The sequence below is a fragment of the Coregonus clupeaformis genome, chromosome 10 (assembly GCF_020615455.1).
Source record: "Coregonus clupeaformis isolate EN_2021a chromosome 10, ASM2061545v1, whole genome shotgun sequence".
Lineage (NCBI taxonomy): Eukaryota > Metazoa > Chordata > Actinopteri > Salmoniformes > Salmonidae > Coregonus > Coregonus clupeaformis.
Window position 1 is genome coordinate 11,232,901 of NC_059201.1, and position 25,299 is coordinate 11,258,199.

The following is a 25,299-nucleotide window of genomic DNA, read 5'->3' on the forward strand; positions in this document are numbered from 1 at the left end:
AGGTTAGGAGATTTCGGAAAAGGGTTAGGGTTAGCTAAAATGCAAAAAAATAAATAAATCCGGATAGGGTATATTCCAGGCTGCTGCCCATCTCTCCATGTTGTTGTTTGCCACAGCAACATCCATCACAGGAGTGAAGAAAGCACCTCAAATGGTTCGGTTTGTTGAAATGACAGAACCTTGTACACACTTGGGGCGCTAGTAATGATTTGTCTACAAGCCACCCCCGGACCTCCCACTGCAATGTAGCGAACAGCGGGAGAGCATTGCACTAACAGGAATTAGAACCAAGGTTGCCCGACCCCCAAGGCGCAAGCCACAACCCCAAGAGATATTTCCTTTCGGTAGAGTTCATAATGGGCTTATTAGGCTAGGGTCGCGTAACAAAAATGGCAAAACAAAAACAGGAGACGCATCTATTAAGTATCGTTTACTTGCAAATACCCCTCAGTCCGCCAAGGCAAAAACAACCAATCATTAGGGTCACGTACGAACATGCTAATTAAGTAGCCGATTGTGCTTTTACTTTGCATTGTTGGAATGTGAATGTTTGGTAAGGGTTCCTTTATCTCATTATTTGCAAGGATAATTTCTGCACTAACAGGCATTAAAGTTAATCGACATATGGGCCAAAAAACATTTGACAAGTAGCATGAGAATAAGTTAAGAACGAAACATCTCAAACAGCTTTTTATTACATTTTCAATAACAGTACATTTTAGTACAGTATCTATCTTGCATCCAGCTCACTGTGGAACACCAATGCTGTGTTTACACAGGCGGACCAATTCTGTTTTTCTTTTTCACCATTTGGTCTTTTGACCAAACAGATCAGCACTTATCAATAATTTGGCAGAAGATCAGAATTGGGCAGCCTGTGTAAACGCCACCCAACAGACTGAAATAAAATACAAAAGGTGAAAAGGGTGCAGAGCTCCATCTTATCAATGGAAGGAGAAAAGGGAATCCATCTCAATTGAATTGCAATTCATTTTTACTTGTGGCCACACAAATACATCACATTTATTTTACATCACAGAAAAATAAGTGACAAAATGTCCAAACTATTAAAGAAAGTGCTTCTGTACAGTGAAAAAAAAAAAAAAAGTCTGCCATTCAGATGCTATGATCTAAGACCAAGAAAAAAAAATGTATTACATGTTTTAGTACGGGCATAAATCAGGTGTTTTTGTTCCATTGGGTGTGAACGTTTAAAAGGTGATATTAATAAAAAAAACAAGGCTTTCACAATCATTCTACTTTTTCTAATAAAAAAAATGGCATCATTAGAACTGGTAGCATATTTCACATGGAGTCTGCAGTCAATATGAAATCCATTCTTCACTTTCAATTACTCTGGTGCATAGCTTTGCCAGTGTAAGTACATATGCAGAGTGTAGCCAAAATAACTTGAATAAAATTCAAATTATAGTTCAGGTTACTCCTTATGAAAAAGACAGATGACTTGGATCTTTGCATCGTGGAAAGCAATTCTACAGCATGCACACCTAAATTAACCGATGGCAGACAAAACAAAAAATGTAAAATTTCAGATCATTATTTTCAGACATTGATTTGTACATTTCATTCACAGAATAGCAACTGCTGTTTCCAAGCACAGGAAGGGTGTCTGTTAGTCAGGTGGTCTTTCACCAAGTGGACACTTCAAAAATCCCCATCCATGAAACTAAATCCAGCCCCAACAATCACAGAACCCACCCTAAACCCCTATTCCCCACTCCACCCAAATAAGACATACAGAGTTAAGGGGTTAACTGAAATGAAGTTACTCATGAACTCCTTTTGTATTGAAATGAGCAGTCATCACAATTTATAGCATGTGCTTAGTTAACACAGTATTAGTTAAAGCACATTTTATTTTTGTGCAAAAAAGCTGTGATGAAACAAATATAGCTAGTATATAAATACATCATTGAAGTTCTTAACGCAGCTCCTGTAATCTGGTCAAGATTTTGCTTTCATGCTTTCTGCATGTTTTATGTTGTCTCATCTTTCTTACATGATTAAATTGGATTAAAATGACAAGCTTCAATTTTAAAAGAAAACATGACAAACGAAAGCAACTGAATAAAACTAAAACCATCAGAGAATAGAAAGTTAAATAATTTGTACAATTATGCTCAAACATTTGCTTTCAAGACATACATTTGCATGGGATGATAGTGTTGTTTTCTCATTCAAGGTAACATAAAATGGTCCAAGAAGGAATGCACAAGTTTTTGATTTGATACCACAGGAAATCTTCTTTTTAACTAGGTGACAAACAATTGTGCTCTTCTTGTGTAGGAAAGGCATTGGTTTCCCTTAGTTTGTGGTGTCCAAGTCAGTTTAAAACAGTGTTGAAGAAGATGCTGTGAAATGTAACATTCTCAAGTTGTTGTAACGGTCTTCCAGTCAACTTTGGAGTTCAAAATGACATCTGAAGAAGAAAAGTAAGAATGAGTCAGGGTTCACTTATACTGAACAATGAACACACTGTATACAGCTGCTGTTCCATAAGTAGCTAAAAAAGGCGTAGCTTTACAGCAATACAAAAAAGGCAAAGCACCTTCAGGTTTCAATTCCAGATCTTGAGAAAACTGTCCCAGGATCCTGTTGCAACTGCCATGCCATCGTCGGTGACTCCCAGGCAGCTAACACGGTTGTCATGTCCAGCCAACACACCTAAAACAGCACCATAATATTAGTCTAAGGACTGTGCTGGGAATTATGCAATTTAATTTAGCTGACATTATAAATAAGTTAAAATGTGCTTGAAACATAATTTGTTGGGAGTTATTAAAAAATGTCCAGGACAGGTTGCGTTTGACTAATACGTGTACAATATAAACTTTTAAACATGCTTGGTGTGCGATAGAGTTGTCACGATACAAGCATTTTGACTTCAATACCAATAGCTTCCAGGTTTAGTATCACAGCAACAAAAAAACGCATTAGCCAAAGTCACAGGATAGCACTTGATCCAGACAGAAACTCAGCTACTGCTCTGTTCAATTGTTGGGCATGTTTTGAGTTCAATATCATTCAATTAGACATTTTGTATGTCCAAATTTTTCAGGGACAGCCATGTATGCATTAATTAATGAATCAATGATACAATCAATTTGACTTTGTTTTTACCACTAACTACATAACGGTAATCATTTATTTGAATGGTAAATCTCTATTGATAAACTTGGTAAATCAAGATGTAGCCTAGGCCTATTCACAATACAGATGAATGCCTTTTCAATAGGAGTGTGTGCATGCATTGAGTTATTGAGCTTGTTTTGGCTGATTTCAGTGGAGTCTATGGGGCTACAGATGAATCTATTTCCCTTCCATTTGAGACTTACAGTGCCTTCAGAAAGTATTAACACTCCTTGACTTTTCCCAAATGTTGTTGTGTTACAGCCTGAATTTAAAATGGATTACATTGAGATTGTGTCACTGGCCTACACACTATACCCCATAATGTCCAAGTGGAATTATATTTCTACAAATTTTTACAAATCAATTTAAAAAAAGCTGAAATGTCTTTAGTCAAGTATTCAACCCCTTTATTATGGCAAGCCTACATACGTTCAGGAGTAAACATTTGCTTAACAAGTCACATAAGTTGCATGGACTGACTGTGTGCAATAGTGTTTAACATGATTTTTGCATGACTACCTCATCTCTGTACCCCACACATCCTGTTTGCAATAATGCACTAAAGTAAAATTAGTAAATTCGGGGCCTCCCACTCCTCTTTCTATTCTGGTTAGAGCCAGTTTGCGCTGTTCTGTGAAGGGAGTAGTACAGAGCGTTGTACAAGATCTTCAGTTTCTTGGCAATTTCTCGCATGGAATAGCCTTCATTTCTCAGAACAAGAATAGACTGACGAGTTTCAGAAGAAAGTTATTTGTTTCTGGACATTTTGAGCCTGTAATCGAACCCACAATTGCTGTTGCTCCAGATACTCAACTAGTATCAAGAAGGCCAGTTTTATTGCTTTTTCAGCTGTGCTAACATAATTGCAAAAGGGTTTTCTAATGATCAATTAGCCTTTTAAAATGATACACTTGGATTAGCAAACACAACGTGCCATTGGAACACAGGACTGATGGTTGCTGATAATGGGCCTCTGTGCGCCTATGTAGATATTGAAATTTACATCATTGAGCAGATGCTCTTATCCAGAGCGACTTACAAATTATCCATTAAAAAAAAATCTGCCGTTTCCAGCTACAATAGCCATTTACAACATTAACAATGTCTACGCTGTATTTCTGATCAATTTGACGTTATTTGAATGGACAAAAAAATTCATTTCTTTCAAAAACAAGGACATTTCTAAGTGACCCAAACTTTTGAACGGTAGTGTATATATATTTTTTTACTTTGTCATTATGGGGTATTGTATATTTTTTCATCCATTTTGAATTCAGGCTGTAACATGTGGAATAAGTCAAGGGTTATGAATACTTTCTGAAGGCACTGTTTTTTTTTTGTCAATATTCGCATAGAAGTAGAAATCTCTTCTTTGTCTCTAAGACCCTGTAATGACATTCATGAGGCAGTCAGTTCACACAGTTTGGTGAGAGAGACATGAAGGAGAGACCATTAACCCAGTGAATTGTTTTTTTTCCTACCCCTTTTTTCCTATCCAATTGGTAGTTAGTCTTGTCCCATCGCTGCAACTCCTGTACGGACTCGGGAGAGGCGAAGGTCACGAGCCATGCGTCCTCCGAAATATGACCCTGCCAAGCCGCACTCCTTGACACACTGCTCGCTTAACCCGGAAGCTAGCCGCACCAATGTGTCGGCGGAAACACGGTACAACTGGCAACTGAAGTCAGCGTGCATGCACCCGGCCCGCCACAAGTAGTCGCTAGAGCGCGATGGAACAAGGACATCCCGGCCGGCCAAACCCTCCCCTAACCCGGACGACGCTGGGCCAATTGTGCGCTACCTCATGGGTCTCCCGGTCGCGGCCGGCTGCGACACAGCCTGGGATCGAACCTGGGTCTGTAGTGACGCCTCTAATACTGCGATGCAGTGCCTTAGACCGCTGCGCCACTCGGGAGGCAACAAAGTGAATATAATAAAGATTTGAAATCAGCATATTTTGCGTTATGGTTTGCATACTAGGATGGTGAATTGATGTTAGCTTCTTCAGCTGTAAGCTAGCAAGGAAAGTTAAACAACATCCAGCTTTGTAGGATATTAGCTAGCTAGCTACAGATATCTTCTTGCATTGTAAAGTGTTCTAGCCTGTATGTACATTGTTTAGCGAACAGTAATTAACAGTTTAAACCTTTCTACATGCTGTGGTGCATTATTTAACTGTGTTAACTTCTGTGCAGCATGAGTGGGGAGCTAACACGATACAGCCTCCCAAACAGTGGAGTGGTTCCTCAGGACAAGCTAGCTAGCAATGAGTAAAGCTAGGCATACATTAGACAACAAAAATATTGACATCGTGGGACAACTCATATTATGCAAATTGTCTGGATAATCTTTTCATCCTGTAGTCTGCTATCTGTGTGCTCACATTACACAACTTTGCTCACATTGAGACTTCTCTAGACCCCGCCCTGTCCTGTGATTTCCATATATGTTGTGGCGCCCGTGGCATCATTACCCCTCCTACGCTGTGGCTGTAGCCTAGAATGAGCTGAGCAACGGAGGACGAGTTGCAAAAGTCAGAAAAATAAAACCGGGACCTAAAATGCGGCTCGGGAGAGCGCAAGACCTATAATCCCACGTCTTTCACCCGCTCACATTATGCGACCTACAACATCTTGGGTGGAGCCTACAAATTTATGATTTACCTGCGATCCCAGCAATTCGGCATAGATGCCAAATCGTTGCAAAATCGCTGTTTAAATCGCGTAATGTATGGCCAGCTTGAGTGGACCAGACAGACAGACTTGATCCTGTCATGCAGTATACGACATCAGAAATTTGACAGAAGAACCCAAAATATAAAAAACGAATTCAGAACTGTTTTTCATGTTATAGTATCGAAAAAGTACCCACGTTTTGGTATACCGTGCAACACTAATGTGCAACGAGACGTCTCTCTGGGGTGTTATTAGTGACTCACCAGCACGGTCAGCCTTCAGTGTGTCCCACACGTTGCAGTTGAAGTCGTCATATCCAGCCAGAAGGAGACGGCCACTCTTGGAGAAAGCAACAGAGGTGATGCCACAAATGATGTTGTCATGAGAGTAGCACATCAGCTCCTGGTCGGCACGAAGATCGAAGAGTCTGCAGGTGGCATCGTCGGAGCCCGTACAAAAGGCATTGCCATTGGGGAAGAACTGTAAAGCACAGATCAGATCACATAGCAATTACTTACTGAGCAAATACGAAAGGGGTATAATATAACTGACTATATTTTACTTTGAATTTGTATCTCAAAAACACATTTTTTAAATCAAAGAACTGAATTGTATAAATGTAGATTATATTTCATCATGTTTGATCATATTTAATCATTTGAGGACCACATTGGAAATAAGTGTATTTACGCTTTCATGTGTCATCCTCTGGATTTCTTGTACTTTTAAATACTGTTCTTAAAAATGTACAAATTGTTTTACCCAAAATAAAATCAATCAATCAATCAAGCAATGTAAAATCCCCTAATAGGCAATACATGTGCATAGATGTCTTTAAATATGCCCTTACACATATGGCATTGATGTCAGACTCATGCCCAGTGAAGGTCTGTCTGCACATGCCCTCTCTAACGTCCCAGAGTTTGGCAGAGGCATCACAAGCACCTGAGACAAATAGCCTAGTGTCAGGGGCCAATGAGAGGCTCATGACATCACCACTGTGCCCAGCAAACGTGGTTGTCTGCTGGCCAGTCTCTATATCCCAAAGGGCACTGTAAAAACAACATCCGGTTAAAACAAGAGGCATGAGTTTATATACAAATTCACATTTAATCCATTTTAGGAAAATTAACAATGTTATAGTATTGGAAATAGACAGAGCAGCATCCTTACAGGACACTGAGTAATTCCTTTACTTACCAGGTGGTGTCTCCAGAGCTTGTAATAATCTGGTTGTCATCAACGAAACGACAGCAGGACAGATAACCTGGAATTGAGAGATTTCATTTGTGTATTACTAAAAAAATATTCAGAAATCCAGAAATGTTCCCACAGTGGTTTTTAAGTAGCAGAACATTTGAAGGACTTCATAGGAAAACAAATAAAACATGCCACCAAACAGAAAATATAGTCTCTCTACCTGTATGTCCAGCAAGCTCCCGGCTCACACGTACATTCCCCTCACGTGTCTTCAGGTTGTAAATGGAGCAGATGTTGTCCAGACCTCCACATGCCACGTAGTTTCCTGAAGGTGCATATGAGCAGGTCATGACCCAGGAAGAACGCAGAGGAATGGCATGGACCTGCAAGGAGGTGGTGGTTAAAAAACATGAAACCTTTACACACCTGAAGTAATGATCTCTTATTACAGGTGCGTAGGTGAATAAAAAACTGAAGTAGAATGGTTGAAGGGACTGAATGCAATGCCTATAATTGCAATGGAAATGTTGTAGTGGTTCTCCAAACAGAGCTATGGAAGTTGAGCCACTGAAGTCTGACCTTGTTTGTGGTATAGCTGTCCCAAATGATGAGTTTACCATCTTGGGAAGCACTGACCAAGAGCCTATGAGAAAGAGCCAGAAACATGTCATGGAATAACAGTTCCCCTTTAAGAAATTTAACAAAAACATTAATACAACTGTAACTAGCCTACATTCTATATGGAATAGAATAGCAAACTAAAAGCAATTTATTAAGACTGCTTTGCCTTTTAACTTGGGGCCAAATCCAAGCAATGACAAGAATAGCAACAACACATGCGTAGTCATAATAACACCTACTTACATTTACCACTTTTCCACTATATCATGTGGAATCATATAATCACCAATTCATGCCAAGGGTCATACAATTATATACCATGCCAACTTTTACATTTGACAACTGGAATCATTCAACTATTTGTCATAGCAAAAACTCCAAAAGGAAGACGTTTTTTTTTTTGTAGTATAGAACAAATGGAAATTACCCTCCTAGTTTGTGAAAGACACTATACAAATTATACTTGGGTTTACCTGGAATCAGTGCCCCAATGCATGGCATAGATCTTAGCCAAATGACCCCTCAGTGTTCTTCTTGTGCGCATCTGAATACGGCCAACAGGATCAATATTGGCTGTGATCTGCAAAACACAAAAACACAGTTACATAAAGCCATCAATAGCAGATTGCGTTGAATGTTTTGGATATCCCTAGTTAAAGATGAACTATGCAGAAATCACTCCGCCATTTCATGGTTGCTAAAATTGTAATAGTTTGCCTAATTTCAGTTTAATGTGACAAAACAAGCAAGTATCATTGTACCATCTAAACCGCTGTGAAATATACACTGCTCAAAAAAATAAAGGGAACACTAAAATAACACATCCTAGATCTGAATGAATGAAATAATCTTATTAAATACTTTTTTCTTTACATAGTTGAATGTGCTGACAACAAAATCACACAAAAATTATCAATGGAGATCAAATGTATCAACCCATGGAGGTCAGGATTTGGAGTCACCCTCAAAATTAAAGTGGAAAACCACACTACAGGCTGATCCAACTTTGATGTAATGTCCTTAAAACAAGTCAAAATGAGGCTCAGTAGTGTGTGGCCTCCACGTGCCTGTATGACCTCCCTACAACGCCTGGGCATGCTCCTGATGAGGTGGCGGATGGTCTCCTGAGGGATCTCCTCCCAGACCTGGACTAAAGCATCCGCCAACTTCTGGACAGTCTGTGGTGCAACGTGGCGTTGGTGGATGGAGCGAGACATGATGTCCCAGATGTGCTCAATTGGATTCAGGTCTGGGGAACGGGCGGGCCAGTCCATAGCATCAATGCCTTCCTCTTGCAGGAACTGCTGACACACTACAGCCACATGAGGTCTAGCATTGTCTTGCATTAGGAGGAACCCAGGGCCAACCGCACCAGCATATGGTCTCACAAGGGGTCTGAGGATCTCATCTCGGTACCTAATGGCAGTCAGGCTACCTCTGGCGAGCACATGGAGGGCTGTGCGGCCCCCCAAAGAAATGCCACCCCACACCATGACTGACCCACCGCCAAACCGGTCATGCTGGAGGATGTTGCAGGCAGCAGAACGTTCTCCACGGCGTCTCCAGACTCTGTCACGTCTGTCACGTGCTCAGTGTGAACCTGCTTTCATCTGTGAAGAGCACAGGGCGCCAGTGGCGAATTTGCCAATCTTGGTGTTCTCTGGCAAATGCCAACGTCCTGCACGGTGTTGGGCTGTAAGCACAACCCCCACCTGTGGACGTCGGGCCCTCATACCACCCTCATGGAGTCTGTTTCTGACCGTTTGAGCAGACACATGCACATTTGTGGCCTGCTGGAGGTCATTTTGCAGGGCTCTGGCAGTGCTCCTCCTTGCACAAAGGCGGAGGTAGCAGTCCTGCTGCTGGGTTGTTGCCCTCCTACGGCCTCCTCCACGTCTCCTGATGTACTGGCCTGTCTCCTGGTAGCGCCTCCATGCTCTGGACACTACGCTGACAGACACAGCAAACCTTCTTGCCACAGCTCGCATTGATGTGCCATCCTGGATGAGCTGCACTACCTGAGCCACTTGTGTGGGTTGTAGACTCCGTCTCATGCTACCACTAGAGTGAAAGCACCGCCAGCATTCAAAAGTGACCAAAACATCAGCCAGGAAGCATAGGACCTGAGAAGTGGTCTGTGGTCACCACCTGCAAAACCAGTCCTTTATTGGGGGTGTCTTGCTAATTGCCTATAATTTCCACCTGTTGTCTATTCCATTTGCACAACAGCATGTGAAATGTATTGTCAATCAGTGTTGCTTCCTAAGTGGACAGTTTGATTTCACAGAAGTGTGATTGACTTGGAGTTACATTGTGTTGTTTAAGTGTTCCCTTTATTTTTTTGAGCAGTGTATTTTCCATAACCAAAAATATTGTATTTTCAGCTGGTGTACAAAACCGAAAGTATAAGATGCAAAAACAAAACTTGAAGCATAGAAATAGCACACATAGAACAGATCTACCACTTCTTAGATTTGCTTTCAATATGAAAGAAACGTTAGTTATTGATCTGTCAATGTGAAATTGGGTGATATAAATTATTTTACCTGTGATAGTGTGGCATCTGCACATGCTTTCCTGGCATCCTGCAAAAGTAGGACAACAAATAACCAACACACAAATTTAACAACCAAACATTTTCAGAAGATAATGTAGCTTTGTTATGACACTGTGTTGAGACTGAGTGCAGCGACAATTCAATTATTTCTGAAATAAGCAATTTCTGTAGTTTTTAAAGAATTGCTCCTGCCCATTGATGGTAGATGGAGGGATTAACACTCACTCTGATCTGGGTTTTGAGCTGCTCAGCCTCCTGGCGCAACTGGTCCAGTTCACTCATTTTGCCCTGCTAGTAGGTCTGTCTCGCTCCAGCTGCTGGGACAGTTGTTGATCTGAGAGAGGAAGGAAGAAGAGTCTCAGTAATCAGCTTTCCATCCAACCTTTTTATGTGAGTAAAGTACATGTTGGCTAAAAGAAAACGTTACGACAGGCCTGATGGAAACAGCAAATGTCGGTAAACTTTCCAAATATCGACAATACTAAATACGCTACACAAGGTGGGATCTTTTAGTGTCGATAAAATTAATTATGAGAGAAATGACGATGGAAATGCCTTTATGCGCAAATATTTATGTAATAACCATCATATTAAAGTAAACTTGGAGTCACGCCCCACTATGGTATGGTCCTCCCACTACGACTCAGGAAATAATGCAGTTTACTAGGCTACAGATGAAATAAGTTATGAACTTCACAAGGTGGTGAAAGTGCACGCGGTGTATGATGCTCCTTTCCAATAAATATTGAGGGTCTTATTCTTGAGACATGATGATCGGTGCTCGGCTGCCTTATGGAAAAATATAAATAAATCTATTTTGTCCATAATAGTCTCATCATGTAGGCTATCCTACCCGCACTGTATTTGCGAGCTGTTGGCTAAAGCGCACGTGCCAAGACCAGAGTGGGCACATTCGCAATATAACACTTTTTTATTTTTACAAAACCATCAGTAGAGTTGAAAATGAAAATCTGTCTGCAATTTGATTAAAACATAGCTTGTCACTCATACACAGTATGTAACTAACTGATCACATTTGAAATGGCCTAATTTAAACAAAGAAGGCTAGATGTTCTTTTTATGTTACAGAAAACAACACATAAGATACGTGAAATCACCTGTCATTCAAGGATAGGCCTAACACCTCGATCAGACAGACAGCACCATTGCATCAATACTTTTTTCATTATGTACAGTGCATTCGGAAAGTATTTAGACCCATTGACGTTTTCCACATTTTGTTACGTTACAGCCTTATTCTAAAATGGATTAAAGAAAACAATTCAATCTACACACACTACCCCATAATGACAAAGCAAAAACATTTGTTTGTTTTAGTTTCAGCAAATGTATTAAAAATAAAAACAGAAATACCTTATTTACTTAAGTATCCAGACCCTTTGCTATGAGACTCGAAATTGAGCTCAGGTGCATCCTGTTTCCATTGATCATCCATTTTAATTGGAGTACACCTGTGGTAAATTCAAATGATTGGACATGATTTGGAAAGGCACACACACCTGTCTATATAAAGGTCCCACAATTGACAGTGCATGTCAGAGCAAAAACCAAGCCATGAGGTCGAAGGAATTGTCCGTAGAGCTCCGAGGCAGGATTGTGTCGAGGCACAGACCTGGGGAAGGGTACCAAAAAATTTCTGCAGCATTGAAGGTCCCCAAGAACACAGTGGCCTCCATTATTAAATAGAATAAGTTTGGAACCACCAAGACTCTTCCTAGAGCTGGCCGCTTGGCCAAACTGAGCAATCGGGGGAGAAGGGCCTTGGTCAGGGAGGTGACCAAGAACCCGATGGTCACTCTTGACAGAGCTCCAGAGATCTTCTGTGGCGATGGGAGAACCTTCCAGAAGGACAACCATCTCTGCAGCACTCCACCAATCTTTCCTTTATGGCCAGACGGAAGCCACTCCTTAGTAAAAGGCACGACAGCCCGCTTGGAGTTCGCCAAAAGGCACCTAAAGGCACTCTCAGACAAGATGAGAAACAAGATTCTCTGGTCTGATGAAACCAAGACTGAACTCTTTGGCCTGAATGCCAAGTGTCACGTCTGGAGGAAACCAGGCACCGCTCATCACCTGGCCAATACCATCCCTACAGTGAAGCATGGTGGTGGCAGCATCATGCTGTGGGGATGTTTTTCAGCGGTAGGGACTAGGAGACCATTCAGGATCGAGGGAAAGATGAACGAAGCAAAGTACAGAGAGATCCTTAATGAAAACCTGCTCCAAAGCACTCAGGACCTCAGACTGGGGTGACGGTTTACCTTCCAACAGGACAACGACCCTAAGCACACAGCCAAGACAATGCAGGAGTGGCTTCAGGGCAAGTCTCTGAATGTCCTTGAGTGCCCTAGCCAGAGCCTGGACTTGAACCCGATCGAACATCTCTAGAGAGACCTGAAAATAGCTGTGCAGCAACGATCCCCATACAACCTGACAGAGCTTGAGAGGATTTGCAGAGAAGAATGGGAGAAACTCCCCAAATACAGGTGTGCCAAGCTTGTAGCGTCATACCCATGAAGACTTGAGGCTGTAATCGCTGCCAAAGGTACTTCAACAAAGTACTGAGTAAAGGGTCTGAATACTTATGTAAATGTGATATTTAAGTTGAATTTTTAATACATTTGTAAAAATGTATAACCTGTTTTTGCTTTGTCATTATGGGGTAGTGTGTAGATTGATGAGGGGGGGAAAAAAACTATTTAATAAATGTTAGAATAAGGCTGTAACATAACAAAATGTGGAAAAGGTCATGGGGTCTGAATACATTCTGAATGCACTGTTTGTAATCCAACATTTTAGTGGATATGTGTGCAACAAAACATTCACCGTTTGCTACTATTTCTGTCAAGTTTACGCATGCAATTTAATGCATGCGTTGGATAAATCCAACGTATGCACCACACAGAACACACTGCAACTGCAACGCAATGCTGCAAGGCAAATGCAGCGTTCCATTGGAAATTAATATACTTCTGGTGTACCAACACGCAATGATGCTGTTGGTCTGATCGAGGTGCAAATCTTTGGTAAAGAGATAGGCTAATGACACGTTTGCATAGATAGATATTATTGTCCTCTTCAAAGAATTCTCTCAACCATAAAACAGATTTTCGGAACTAGTAACTACTTTCCTTCCACAGGGAAACATTGTGTAGTGATTAAATGAAAACTATTGTGTCAGAGGTAGAAGTAGGCTGTGACGCCGTTGCTTTGGCTAGTGCAGGCCTACACTTCCATAGCCTACAGTCGTGGTCAAAAGTTTTGAGAATGACACAAATACTAATTTTCACAAAGTCTGCTGCCTCAGTTTTGATGATGGCAATTTGCATATACTCCAGAATGTCATGAAGAGTAATCAGATGAATTGCAATTAATTGCAAAGTCCCTCTTTGCCATGAAAATGAACTTAATCCCAAAAAAACATTTCCACTGCATTTCAGCCCTGCCACAAAAGGACCAGCTGCCATCATGTCAGTGATTATCTCATTAACACAGGTGAGAGTGTTGACGAGGACAAGGCTGGAGATCACTCTGTCATGCTGATTGAGTTAGAATAACAGACTGGAAGCTTTAAAAGGAGGGTGGTGCTGGAAATCATTGTTCTTCCTCTGTTAACCATGGTTACCTGCAAGGAAACACGTGCTGTCATCATTGCTTTGCACAAAAAGGGCTTCACAGGCAAGGATATTGCTGCTAGTAAGATTGCACCTAAATCAACCATTTATCGGGTCATCAAGAACTTCAAGGAGAGAGGTTCAATTGTTGTGAAGAAGGCGTCAGGGCGCCCAAGAAAGTCCAGCAAGCGCCAGGACCCTCTCCTAAAGTTGATTCAGCTGCGGAATCGGGGCACCACCAGTGCAGAGCTTGCTCAGGAATGGCAGCAGGCAGGTGCGAGTGCATCTGCACGCACAGTGAGGCGAAGACTTTTGGAGGATGGCCTGGTGTCAAGAAGGGCAGCAAAGAAACCACTTCTCTCCAGGAAAAACATCAGGGACAGACTGATATTCTGCAAAAGGTACAGGGATTGGACTGCTGAGGACTGGGGTAAAGTAATTTTCTCTGATGAATCCCCTTTCCGATTGTTTGGGGCATCCGGAAAACACCTTGTCCGGAGAAGACAAGGTGAGCGTTACCATCAGTCCTGTGTCATGCCAACAGTAAAGCATCCTGAGACCATTCATGTGTGGGGTTGCTTCTCAGCCAAGGGAGTGGGCTCACACAATTTTGCCTAAGAACACAGCCATGAATAAAGAATGGTACCAACACATCCTCCGAGAGCAACTTCTCCCAACCATCCAAGAACAGTTTGGTGATGACCAATGCCTTTTCCAGCATGACGGAGCACCTTGCCATAAGGCAAAGGTGATAACTAAGTGGCCCGGGGAACAAAACATCAAAATATTGGGTCCATGGCCAGGAAACTCCCCAGATCTTAATCCCATTGAGAACTTGTGGTCGATCCTCAAGAGGCGGGTGGACAAACAAAAACCCACAAATTCTGACAAACTCCAAGCATTGATTATGCAAGAATGGGCTGACATAATCCTGAGACACACTTCATTTAGCCTCTCCTGCCAAATCCTGTTAAGACATGACTGGCCTGATGATCTGAAAAACAGCAGTTATCCTGCTAACCCCAATCCACTGGTTGATGCTCACTGGTTCAGCCAATGGTGCCAAGTGATCAATAAACAATTTATAATCGATACAGGCTGATCTGATCACACTTGTTGGGGCAACCTAAACACATTATATACCCCAAACAGTAGCCTAAAGCATTCATCTTCCTATTAGTCAAATAATACCGAACATGGCCAGAGAAAACAGAGGCCTAGGTCATTTTCAAAACATTAAACATTTTAGTCATTTAGCAAACGCTCTTATCCAGAGCGACTTACATGAGCAATTAGGGTTACGTGCCTTGCTCAAGGGCACAGACAGATTTAGCCTATTCAGCTCAGGGATTCAAACCAGGAACCTTTCTGTTACTGGCCCAACCGCTTAACCGCTATGCTACCACCCAGCCCAAACAATTAAAGCCGTAGCAGAATAATAGCCTTACACATGTACAATAACAGAAATGCCCAATATGCCAATGATGCCTACCACCTACCTAATTCATTAGTGGAAATACTTCACCAAGATACAGCCTCCCGAAAAACTGCTAGCAGCACATCAGATCACATAAGTAAATTCTCCTCTATTCAGGATAAAAAATAAAATGTAATTTAGCAGACGCTCTTATTCAAAAACGTTTTTAAATATATTTTTTCATATTATCCAGAGCAACTTACAGGAACAATTAGGGTTAAGTGCCTTGCTCAAGGGCAGAGAGATTTTTTACGTAGTCGGCTCGGGGATTCTAACCAGCGACCTTTCGGTTACTGGCCTTACGCTCTTAACTGCTAGGATAACATTCGATTGTGAAAAAAGCAAGCTGTGAATTACGTGAATGGAGAGATTATCCACACACCAGCATTGTGAAAGGTAAAAGTAATACAGGAAACAGCCTTGACCTCACATTCCCAAAAGATTGGATTAGCCCATTTGGATATGAATGAAACAATAAAAATGAAACATAAGGACTATAATCAAAACCTTTAGTTTTAGCCCCAGTTCTTCCTCCTAGCTAACCCCATCACCTTACCTCACGTATTTCACTCAGTATGGACAAGAGCTTGAGTGCTAGACTGAGGATCTTCTCTAAACGGACCACCTCACACTCAAGGTCCTCTCTGATTGGCTAATCCTCATCTAGCTAGTGAACGCGCATTCATCTTTTAATCTTGCTGATAAAAATGTCACTGTTAAATCCATGACTACTTCCCTCCACATCCGTCCTTAAGACATTGAGGAAAAAATTTAGTGTTGAATTAACCTTATAACATGAGAAAAGTGAGTAACATAAAATCAGGAGGGAGACACTAGGCCTAGACCTATAATTCAGAGTAACACACTAATTACTGTGGCATCAGAATGTGGGACGTAGAATGACAATGTTAATTCTGCACTGGTATTTGTTCAAACACTTAATTCATTTACTTTGATGTTGAGTCTTGGTTTTAAGTTACTTTTAGTAAATTTAGGCACAATTCAGAAGATGCTCAAGCCTAAACATAGGACTCTGTCACAGTTCGTCCTTACACTACCCCAGGGTAACAAAAAACAAAAAACATATTCTGCAATGTGGGTGAACTAGATGCTCTCGGAGTCTGTCCATAATCCCTTACTGTAAGAAGTTCCTCTGCCCCTCATTTCTCCAAGCGCCTGATCGGCATCAGCTGACTGCATGATAAACAGGGAGTTGTGGCAAATAGCCTGGAGGTGTGGCTTACTGACTGCTCTGCTCTCAGGTCTCTTGAGGGCAGTCTGAGTCTGCTGCTCACCATAAATGTTTTCATTCACCTTTCAGAGCAGGATATCTCCCAGTAGTTTTCAGGATTCTTTTTGTTTTTACCTTGATACATTTTCCTAGCAGCAGTTCATATTTCAGATGTTTCAGCACTATCCATTAAGTTTTTTAACTATGGCGCGCGATACGGTTTGGTTTTCCAAAATGCCGGCGTCTTGAAGCTAAAATTGGGATCATGTATACTCTGCTAATGACTAGGGCTGTTGCGGTGACTGTATTACCGCCACACCGGCAGTCATGAGTCATGACCGCAGTAAAATTCTAAGTGACCGTTGAGTCACGGTAATCTCCTCTCATGCACTCTGGACATGTGTTAGTAGTACCCAACTCCCTAACTCCCTGGTAGTCAGGGCTCTATTGCCCCTCTAACCACTATGACAATGCAAATGCAATAGAAAAATGACATCACTTATCATCAAAACAGTATGTCCTTTTAAAACTCACCTCACTGATCAATTTGAAGAAAAAAATGGTCGTTGTGGATGTCGTTTCACAGCCTAACACAAATAAATGGACAGTGCTCTCTAAGGTGATGATTCATTCAACATACCCATATTAGAGCTTCTGCATACACATACATATACATATATATACACTGTGGCAGATCAGGGGGATGGGTCAAGACGTTTACACAAATCACACACGGACAGAGTATGATTAGCTCGGTTTCAAGGGTGTTTATTAATAAAATAATCCCCCCAAAAAGGTTAGGTCTCCCCCATGAGATCCTCTCCAGGATACCGTCTCCAACTACACGGAAGTTACCTTACTTCTCCCATGTGCTGCCCTTCTGGCAGCTTTATGGGCCTTGCACAGCTGGTGAGCAATCCGCCCTTAATTACTCACCAGCTCCCAATCAGCCCCAATTAGTCCTGTCCGGGAAGCCCGTCGAGACCTGGCACGTCCAGCAGATGGAGCCACCGCCTCGTGATGTATACTCCATCTGTTACCAGGCCTCGACGAGTCTCTCCCTGGTGGCTGACCTGCTGTATGCCACAATACACACACACATATATACAGTGGCTTGCGAAAGTATTCACCCGCCCTTGTCATTTTTCCTATTTTCTTGCCTTATAACCTGGAATTTAAATTGATTTTTGGGGGGTTTGTATCATTTGATTTAGACAACATGCCTACCATTTTGAAGAAGCAAACTATTTTGTGTGAAACAAACAAGAAATAAGACAAAAAAAACAGAAAAAACTTGTGTGCATAACTATTCACCCCCCCAAAGTCAATACTTTGTAGAGCCACCTTTTGCAGCAATTACAGCTGCAAGTCTCTTGGGGTATGTCTCTATAAGCTTGGCACATCTAGCCACTGGGATTTTTGCCCATTCTTCAAGGCAAAACTGCTCCAGCTCCTTCAAGTTGGATGGGTTCCGCTGGTGTACAGCAATCTTTAAGTCATACCACAGGTTCTCAATTGGATTGCGGTCTGGGCTTTGACTAGGCCATTCCAAGACATTTAAATGTTTCCCCTTAAGCATTCGGGTGTTGCTTTAGCAGTATGCTTAGGGTCATTGTCCTGCTCGAAGGTGAACCTCCGTCCCAGTCGCAAATCTATGGAAGACAAACAGGTTTCCCCCAAGAATTTGCTTATATTTAGTGCCATCCATCATTCCTTCAATTCTGACCAGTTACCCAGTCCCTGCCGATGAAAAACATCCCCACAACATGATGCTGCCACCACCATGCTTCACTGTGGGGATGGTGTTCTCGGGGTAATGAGAGGTGTTGGGTTTGCGCCAGACATAGTGTTTTCCTTGATGGCCAAAAAGCTCAATTTTAGTCTCATCTGACCAGAGTACCTTCTTCCATATGTTTGGGGAGTATCCCACATGCCTTTTGGCGAACACCAAACGTGTTAGCTTATTTTTTCCTTTAAGAAATTGCTTTTTTCTGGCCACTCTTCCGTAAAGCCAAGCTCTGTGGAGTGTACGTCTTAAAGTGGTCCTATGGACAGATACCCTAGTCTCCGCTGTGGAGCTTTGCAGCTCCTTCAGGGTTATCTTTGGTCTCTTTGTTGCCCCTCTGATTAATACCCTCCTTGCCTGGTCCGTGTTTTGGTGGGCGGCCCTCTCTTGGCAGGTTTGTTGTGGTGTCATATTCTTTCCATTTTTTAATAATGGATTTAATGGTGCTCCGTGGGATGTTCAAATTTTCGGATCTTTTTTTATAACCCAACCCTGATCTGTCCTTCTCCACAACTTTGTCCCTGACCTGTTTGGAGAGCTCCTCAGTCTTCATGGTGCTGCTTGCTTGGTGGTGCCCCTTGCTTACTGGTGTTGCAGACTCTGGGGCCTTTCATAACAGGTGTATATATACACTGAGATCATGTGACAGATCATGTGACGCTTAGATCACACACAGGTGTACTTCATTTAAATAATTGTGTGACTTCTGAAGGTAATTGGTTGCACAATATCTTATTTAGCAAAGGGGGTGAATACATATGCACGCACCACTTTTCCGTTATTTATTTTTTATAATTTTTTGAAACAAGTTGTTTCATTTCACTTCACCAATTTGGACTATTTTGTGTATGTCCATTACATGAAATCCAAATAAAAATCCATTTAAATTACAGGTTGTAATGCAACAAAATAGGAAATACGCTAAGGGGAATGAATACTTTTGCAAGGCACTGTGTGTGTGTGTGTGTGTGTGTGTGTGTGTGTGTGTGTGTGTGTGTGTGTTTTCTCCCAAGCCTGGGAGAAAAAAATAATGATTGTGCCGTTATACAATACATAGCCTACTGCATATTACACATGGCAAAAAAACATTTAATATATATGTCTAGCATAAATTAAACCAATTCAGAGTTAGCCTACAATTAGTGCATTTGTATTTGATTTTGAATAGCCTGGTAATAGGGCATTTTTTATATTTTCATAATTAATAGGCTGATATTACCTTTAGGTACAGAATATCGAATATCTCACAACCGTGCATTTCCATCTCCTCCCTTCTCTCCTTTATTCCTTTCTCGAGCGTGCAGAGAGAGGGGCTAGCAACAGTTTAATTAAATATGTTTCATTGTGAAAACGTGTTAACACAGATTTCACATGGTGTCCCTAATTAAGCACTGTGTAGCCGCAGGAACAGGGTTGGAGAACCCATGGTACACAGAGTTTGGGAGAAATATCACCTGTGCTGCGGAGAGATCCTGCTTGCTCATCAAACAGTGGTTGATGTGTGGAATGAAATAACCAGAATAGCCTACCCAACATGAGTGAAAAACGAACCAGCGGAATGTGGCCTTCATTCGCTATTCGAGTACATACGGATGACATATCTTTTTTCTCCTGCCCATTTGATAATGGGCCATTCTAGTAATATTAGTAAAGATTAAATAGAGAATAGTCTGATGGGTGAAAATATGATCACTTGATGAGAGAACAGCGTGTGCAGCCTGAGGCAAGGAACAGAGCGCAAGCTTTTTTTGCAACTTTCTCAAATGCATCATGCAGCCCATTTATCTTTTGATATTCAAGGAATCCTAACTGTTTATTATTCACAACTGAAGTTGTCAAATTACTCTAAATCTAGCGTATAGGACCTGTTTCAAATTATCACTTTTACGCTCAGCATAGCCACTTCATATGCACACTCGCTCCTGAATGGAAAAAATATCCTTTCTAATTTATTCAGCTAATTTCAATTATATTAGTCTTACAATAAAATCATATCAAATCAAATAATGTCACGGGACTTAAGAATATCTTGTCTGCTAAATAAACAGGCCTATAGCCTATGGCATGGCGCACTGCCAGATAAGCTGTAGGCCAACTCATATTCTGTTCTTCTGAAATACATTTTCTTCATATCATGTTTCTTAAGACCTGCCTAAAATAAATAAATGGGTTTATTTTGATGGTGTAAATTCAACTGATTCATTAGACTTTTTTAAAATGTAGACGTTTCAAAGGTGCGCATTAGCGGCTTGCTAAACGTGTTTATGCGAACGAACGGTAAATTACCGTGAGACCGGCAGTCTTTTGCATGACAATAACTGGCGGATAAAATTTCATGACCACCACAGCCCTAACAATGACCATACAAAAAAAGGTGTAATGGAGAGCAATGCACAATATGGCAAAGTTAGCAAAACAAGGAATTTGTGGTAAATGCATGGGGGCCAGCCATCTTTATGTACCGCCACTATTGCATAGTAAAACACTAAAAGAGCACAAAAGTAGGCCTGAGTGTTGTAGAAAGCTTGATGCTATTATATCAGTGCAACAAATGTCATATGGCTAAAGCTGGATCATAGAAAAGACCATAACCAGCACTATCACTGACCAAGCCTGTAATGCTAAAAGCTCAAATCCACAGACAGTAAATACTTAATCCTATCTATGCCCACTAACAGGAAAACAGCTGGCAAAAGCTCACACCGGAGTCAGAAATCTGTTTTCCACTCTGAAAAAAAGCATGTATGATTAGTCTCTTCGACAACATACTTACAACAAGTAGCCTTAAAGACATCGGATACTTTTTTTTTTTTTTACTCCCTAGTTTGAAAGTTTTCTGGAAGCTGTGCGGCGCCATTTATCCAACGTGGGCCAGCCCCCTAGCAACTCGAGTTCTAGCCAATGAGCTCCAGCCCCTCACCATTTGAGTGACAGCTAGCAAGATGCACACACAGCAGAGCAATGACATGGTGCACATATCTGCAGGTGTGATGTAGTATGGGTCCCCTGTAGCTCAGTTGGTAGAGCATGGTGCTTGCAACGCCAGGGTTGTGGGTTCGTTTCCCACGGGGGGCCAGTATGAAAATGTATGCACTCACTAACTGTAAGTCGCTCTGGATAAGAGCGTCTGCTAAATGACAAATGTAAATGTATGCAATTTTCCAAATAAACATCTCGGGATGAGAGGGTGGGTGGGGGTTTAATTAATAGTTTGTCATACAATTAACGTAATTGTGTGTACCACAGTCAAAACAACACCCTGCAGTACAATGCAGACCATTCATGCACATTCACAAGAGGCCAGGCCATCAGTCGCAACTGATGGGTGGGCGTATACCGTGAATGTCTAGCAACCCAAAGGTTGTGAGTTCGAATCTCATCAGGGACAACTTTAGCATTTTATCAACTTTTCAACTACGTACTACTTTTTAGCTACTTTACAACTACTTACCATGTTAGCTAACCCTTCCCCTAACCTTAACCCTTTTAGCTAACCCTTCCCCTAGCCCTTTTAGCTATCACTTCCCCTAACCTAACTTCTAAACACCTAGCCTAGCTAACATTAGCCACCTAGCTAGAATTCCTAATATACAGTACGTTTTGCAAATTCGTAACATATAGCACATTTCGTAAATTCGTAACATATCGCATTTTCAGAAATTCGTAACATATTGTACATTTTGCAAATTCGTAGCATATAACATTAATTGTAATTTGTAACGTATCATATGAATGGGTGAGGGACATCCACAAATGTATACATACCATACGAAACATAACATTTCATATTAAATGGAGTATCTCGGGTTTACGTACAGAATTAAACAAAATGTTTGAGACCAGGTTGGATATTAAGCTTGGAACACTCCTGTCCTGATGTAACTTGACTGCAGAGGGAAACATTGTTGTGCTCAAATATAGTGGTACAAATAATTTGCTTGCATTCCATGAGCACTATTTGCATCCAATTTGAATGTCACCTGCAAATAAACTGATGAATCACTCTCCGTTGGTATTCAGATGAGGCGATCATATTTGTTTGAACAATTCATGCTCATTGTAGATACAAATGCAAGAACTCCCCCGCTCATCTCTTCCAGATGTCTTATGACATTTGCATAGAATAACTAATTGCTGGATTGGAAGTTGATGTAAAATAAATTAGGGTAGCTTCCACTACCAAAACAGTTACACTGACCACCTCTGAAGCCTCAACCGATAGCATGCTAACTAATGTCTTGCATCGATGGAAACGTATGAGACTGAGGCAGCAAACGCCATCTTGTTCGCTGCCGCTTTTTATAGGCCTAGCTACTAGGGTTGAAGAATCGAAGCAAACTAGCAATTTAGATAGATTTACTTTCATGCTATGTCACATGTGAAAATAATGTGCAATCCCAATATTTAATACAACATGCTAAAAGGCCCCTAGGTGTTGTTAGATCTCAATTTCCATTATCAGAATGTATGTCTGAACGATTTTTCACCAAATAACCCTCTCAATAGCAGTGACCTCATTACTACTAGACAGCAGCCCAACTTCACTCTCCGACAAGGGACGTCGGGGATTATCAGAAAGAGGGAGCAGACAATCACAAACAGAAAACACCCACCCAAATGGAATATAACACATTGATCCAGCATTCCTATCGTAACGCTCCCGTGCTAGACGTGTGCTAAATTACTCCAGCAACTAGCTAAGGAGTTAGCTTGCTAGTGTTGGCGAGAAAAATCCAATTACCTACTTAACTAGAAGTAGCCATGTCGTTAAAGCCAGCAGTAGCCATTTAATTTGATGTACACCACACGAGCCAACAAAAACAATTGTGCTACCGTTAAGGTGGGGGATATTTAATTGACACAAATTGTTTATTTGCCAGATAGCAGTTAGCTAACGTTTGTGCTTTTTAACAGCAATCCTGTTAACGTTAGTTAGCAAACTAGCTACTAGTGTTTAACAGACATTAACTATCTAACTGAATTTATAACTACGTTAGCTATCTGGGCAGTGGGTTGGCAAATGCAATGTCAAACAAGTAGTCATACTTGACTACCAAAACGGCATATCTAACAATGCCTCAACTTATTTTTACACATCCCATTCTGGGGCCCAATAAATTGCTAGCTAGCCTAGCCTGGCTAATTGACAAGTCAGATAACTAACCAAATTAACTAGCTTGTTAGTTATCGCTTGCATTTTAGGCCACAGTCGTCCATCTCAAAGATGTTAGCTACCCACCTAACAAGTCCGCTTTTAATAAACAAGTTAAATATGGTTGTTTCGAAATGCAGTTTAAATTAAAGGGATATTGAGGCACGGTTAATATTTTTACGGAAAAAATTAAGCTAGCAGGACAACATTGCTGTAACTAACTAGTTAACGCCTCGGTCTACCTCGGCTAGTTAGTTACCTAACTAAATTAGCTAACTAACGTTAGTTGGTTAATGACTTGTCCAAGAAAGTGTTGGCTGTCCGCTCCTCATGAATTGGACAGGTTATCAGGCTGGGAAATATAGCTATGCAGTTACCGTAGCTACATTTACAATACATATGAGTATTTCAATATACACGCTGAAATATAGCCAGCCGAGTTAGTTATCTAGTTAGCACTTGTCTGCAGCAGCTAAAGTAGGCTATGCTAACTTTAGCCAACGTTACCCCACCCCAGGCAGTAACGTTAGCGAGCTAATCTAAGGTTACCAAATTGGCCAACAATTACACTATAATTGTTATGTTTTCCAAATGTGCGACATTGCACCGTGACCGTCCTACCTTTTTCTCAGTTGGCGTTGGCTTGTTTATTTAGCATTGACTGGAAAATGTAACGGTGTAGTTATCCCTCCAATCCACGCATCAACGAACAGCTAACTTGCAAAGTAGCTAGCTTTCAGAGGAGCAACCCTTCCCGAACGTACCCAGGCTGGCCAGTAAGCCTTTTCAACAACCTGGACCAACCGGGGGGGAAAAATCACACCACTCCCTGCTGATGACGGGACACAGATCCCTGCTGCAAAGTGCAAGTAGGCCTACTGACAAGCTCAATAATCGATTTTCACTACTGTCTTTCCCCGTCGATGTATATTTCATTTAGAAGCCACTTCCCCTTTGGCCGCCCTAAAATCTTTCTCGGTACTGCTCACTCACTTCTTCACCCGGCCATCAAACGGCGAGATGGGCGCGGTAACCCTGCAATAAACTATGGGAAACCCCACACTCTGCAGCAACGCTCGCATTATCACAAAATGAGATTGGGCATTCGTTTAGAAAAAATACAATATAGGCCAATAATCAGTGCAAAATATCAAATTAATTGTCCAATAAATGAAAAATTAATCTTGGTATATTATGGGTTTACAGTACTTCATAAAATGTATATTCTCTACAATAGCTATAATATGACTCTCAGAGGAAAGCCTCATTTTTTGACTCATTAATATAAGGATTAAATTGGCAGCATCAGTTTGGGTGTCTGTCCCAAGAGCCCACTACAGTTCTGTGTGTGTGTATGTCTGTCTGCCTGTCTGTCTGTCTGCCTGTGTGCCCCAATGAATCTGTGAAGAATTGCAAAGAGTTTTTGGGTAACTATGAACAAATCTCCTACCCATATTTGTTTTGCATGGTGTTCGTGTATCTTCTGTGTACTTTTGCATGAGTATGTATGTTTGTGTGTGTGTCAGAGGAGGCTGGTGGGGGAGCTATAGGAGGACATGCTCATTGTAATAGAATTATAGAATAGAATTATTGGAACAGAGTCAAACATCTGGTTTCCATATGTTTGTTGTGTTTGATGCCGTTCCATTTATTAGATTCCAGCCATTACAATGAGCCCGTCCTCCTATAACTCCTCCCACCAGCCCCCACTGGTGTGTGTGTGGTCTGTCTGTCTGTCTGTCTATTGGTCTGTGTGTGTGTAAGCGCACTCTAATGAATCTGTGAGAATTGCAACAATGTTTTTCGGGTAAC

The 25,299-nt window shown here is 41.4% G+C and overlaps 1 protein-coding gene across 1 annotated transcript; it reads right to left on the reverse strand.

The window, feature by feature from the left end:
• Window positions 1-675: 675 nt before the first annotated feature.
• Window positions 676-24,539, reverse strand: LOC121574862 (guanine nucleotide-binding protein G(I)/G(S)/G(T) subunit beta-1). Its single transcript, XM_041887501.2, has 11 exons — window positions 24,109-24,539; window positions 10,432-10,540; window positions 10,196-10,234; window positions 8,123-8,229; window positions 7,608-7,671; window positions 7,249-7,411; window positions 7,029-7,095; window positions 6,679-6,880; window positions 6,092-6,308; window positions 2,570-2,685; window positions 676-2,440 (listed from the first exon to the last, which is right to left on the reverse strand). Exons 2-10 carry the CDS (start codon window positions 10,486-10,488, stop codon window positions 2,579-2,581), a joined length of 1,023 nt encoding a protein of 340 aa, XP_041743435.1. The 5' UTR covers window positions 10,489-10,540; window positions 24,109-24,539; the 3' UTR covers window positions 676-2,440; window positions 2,570-2,578.
• Window positions 24,540-25,299: the final 760 nt, after the last annotated feature.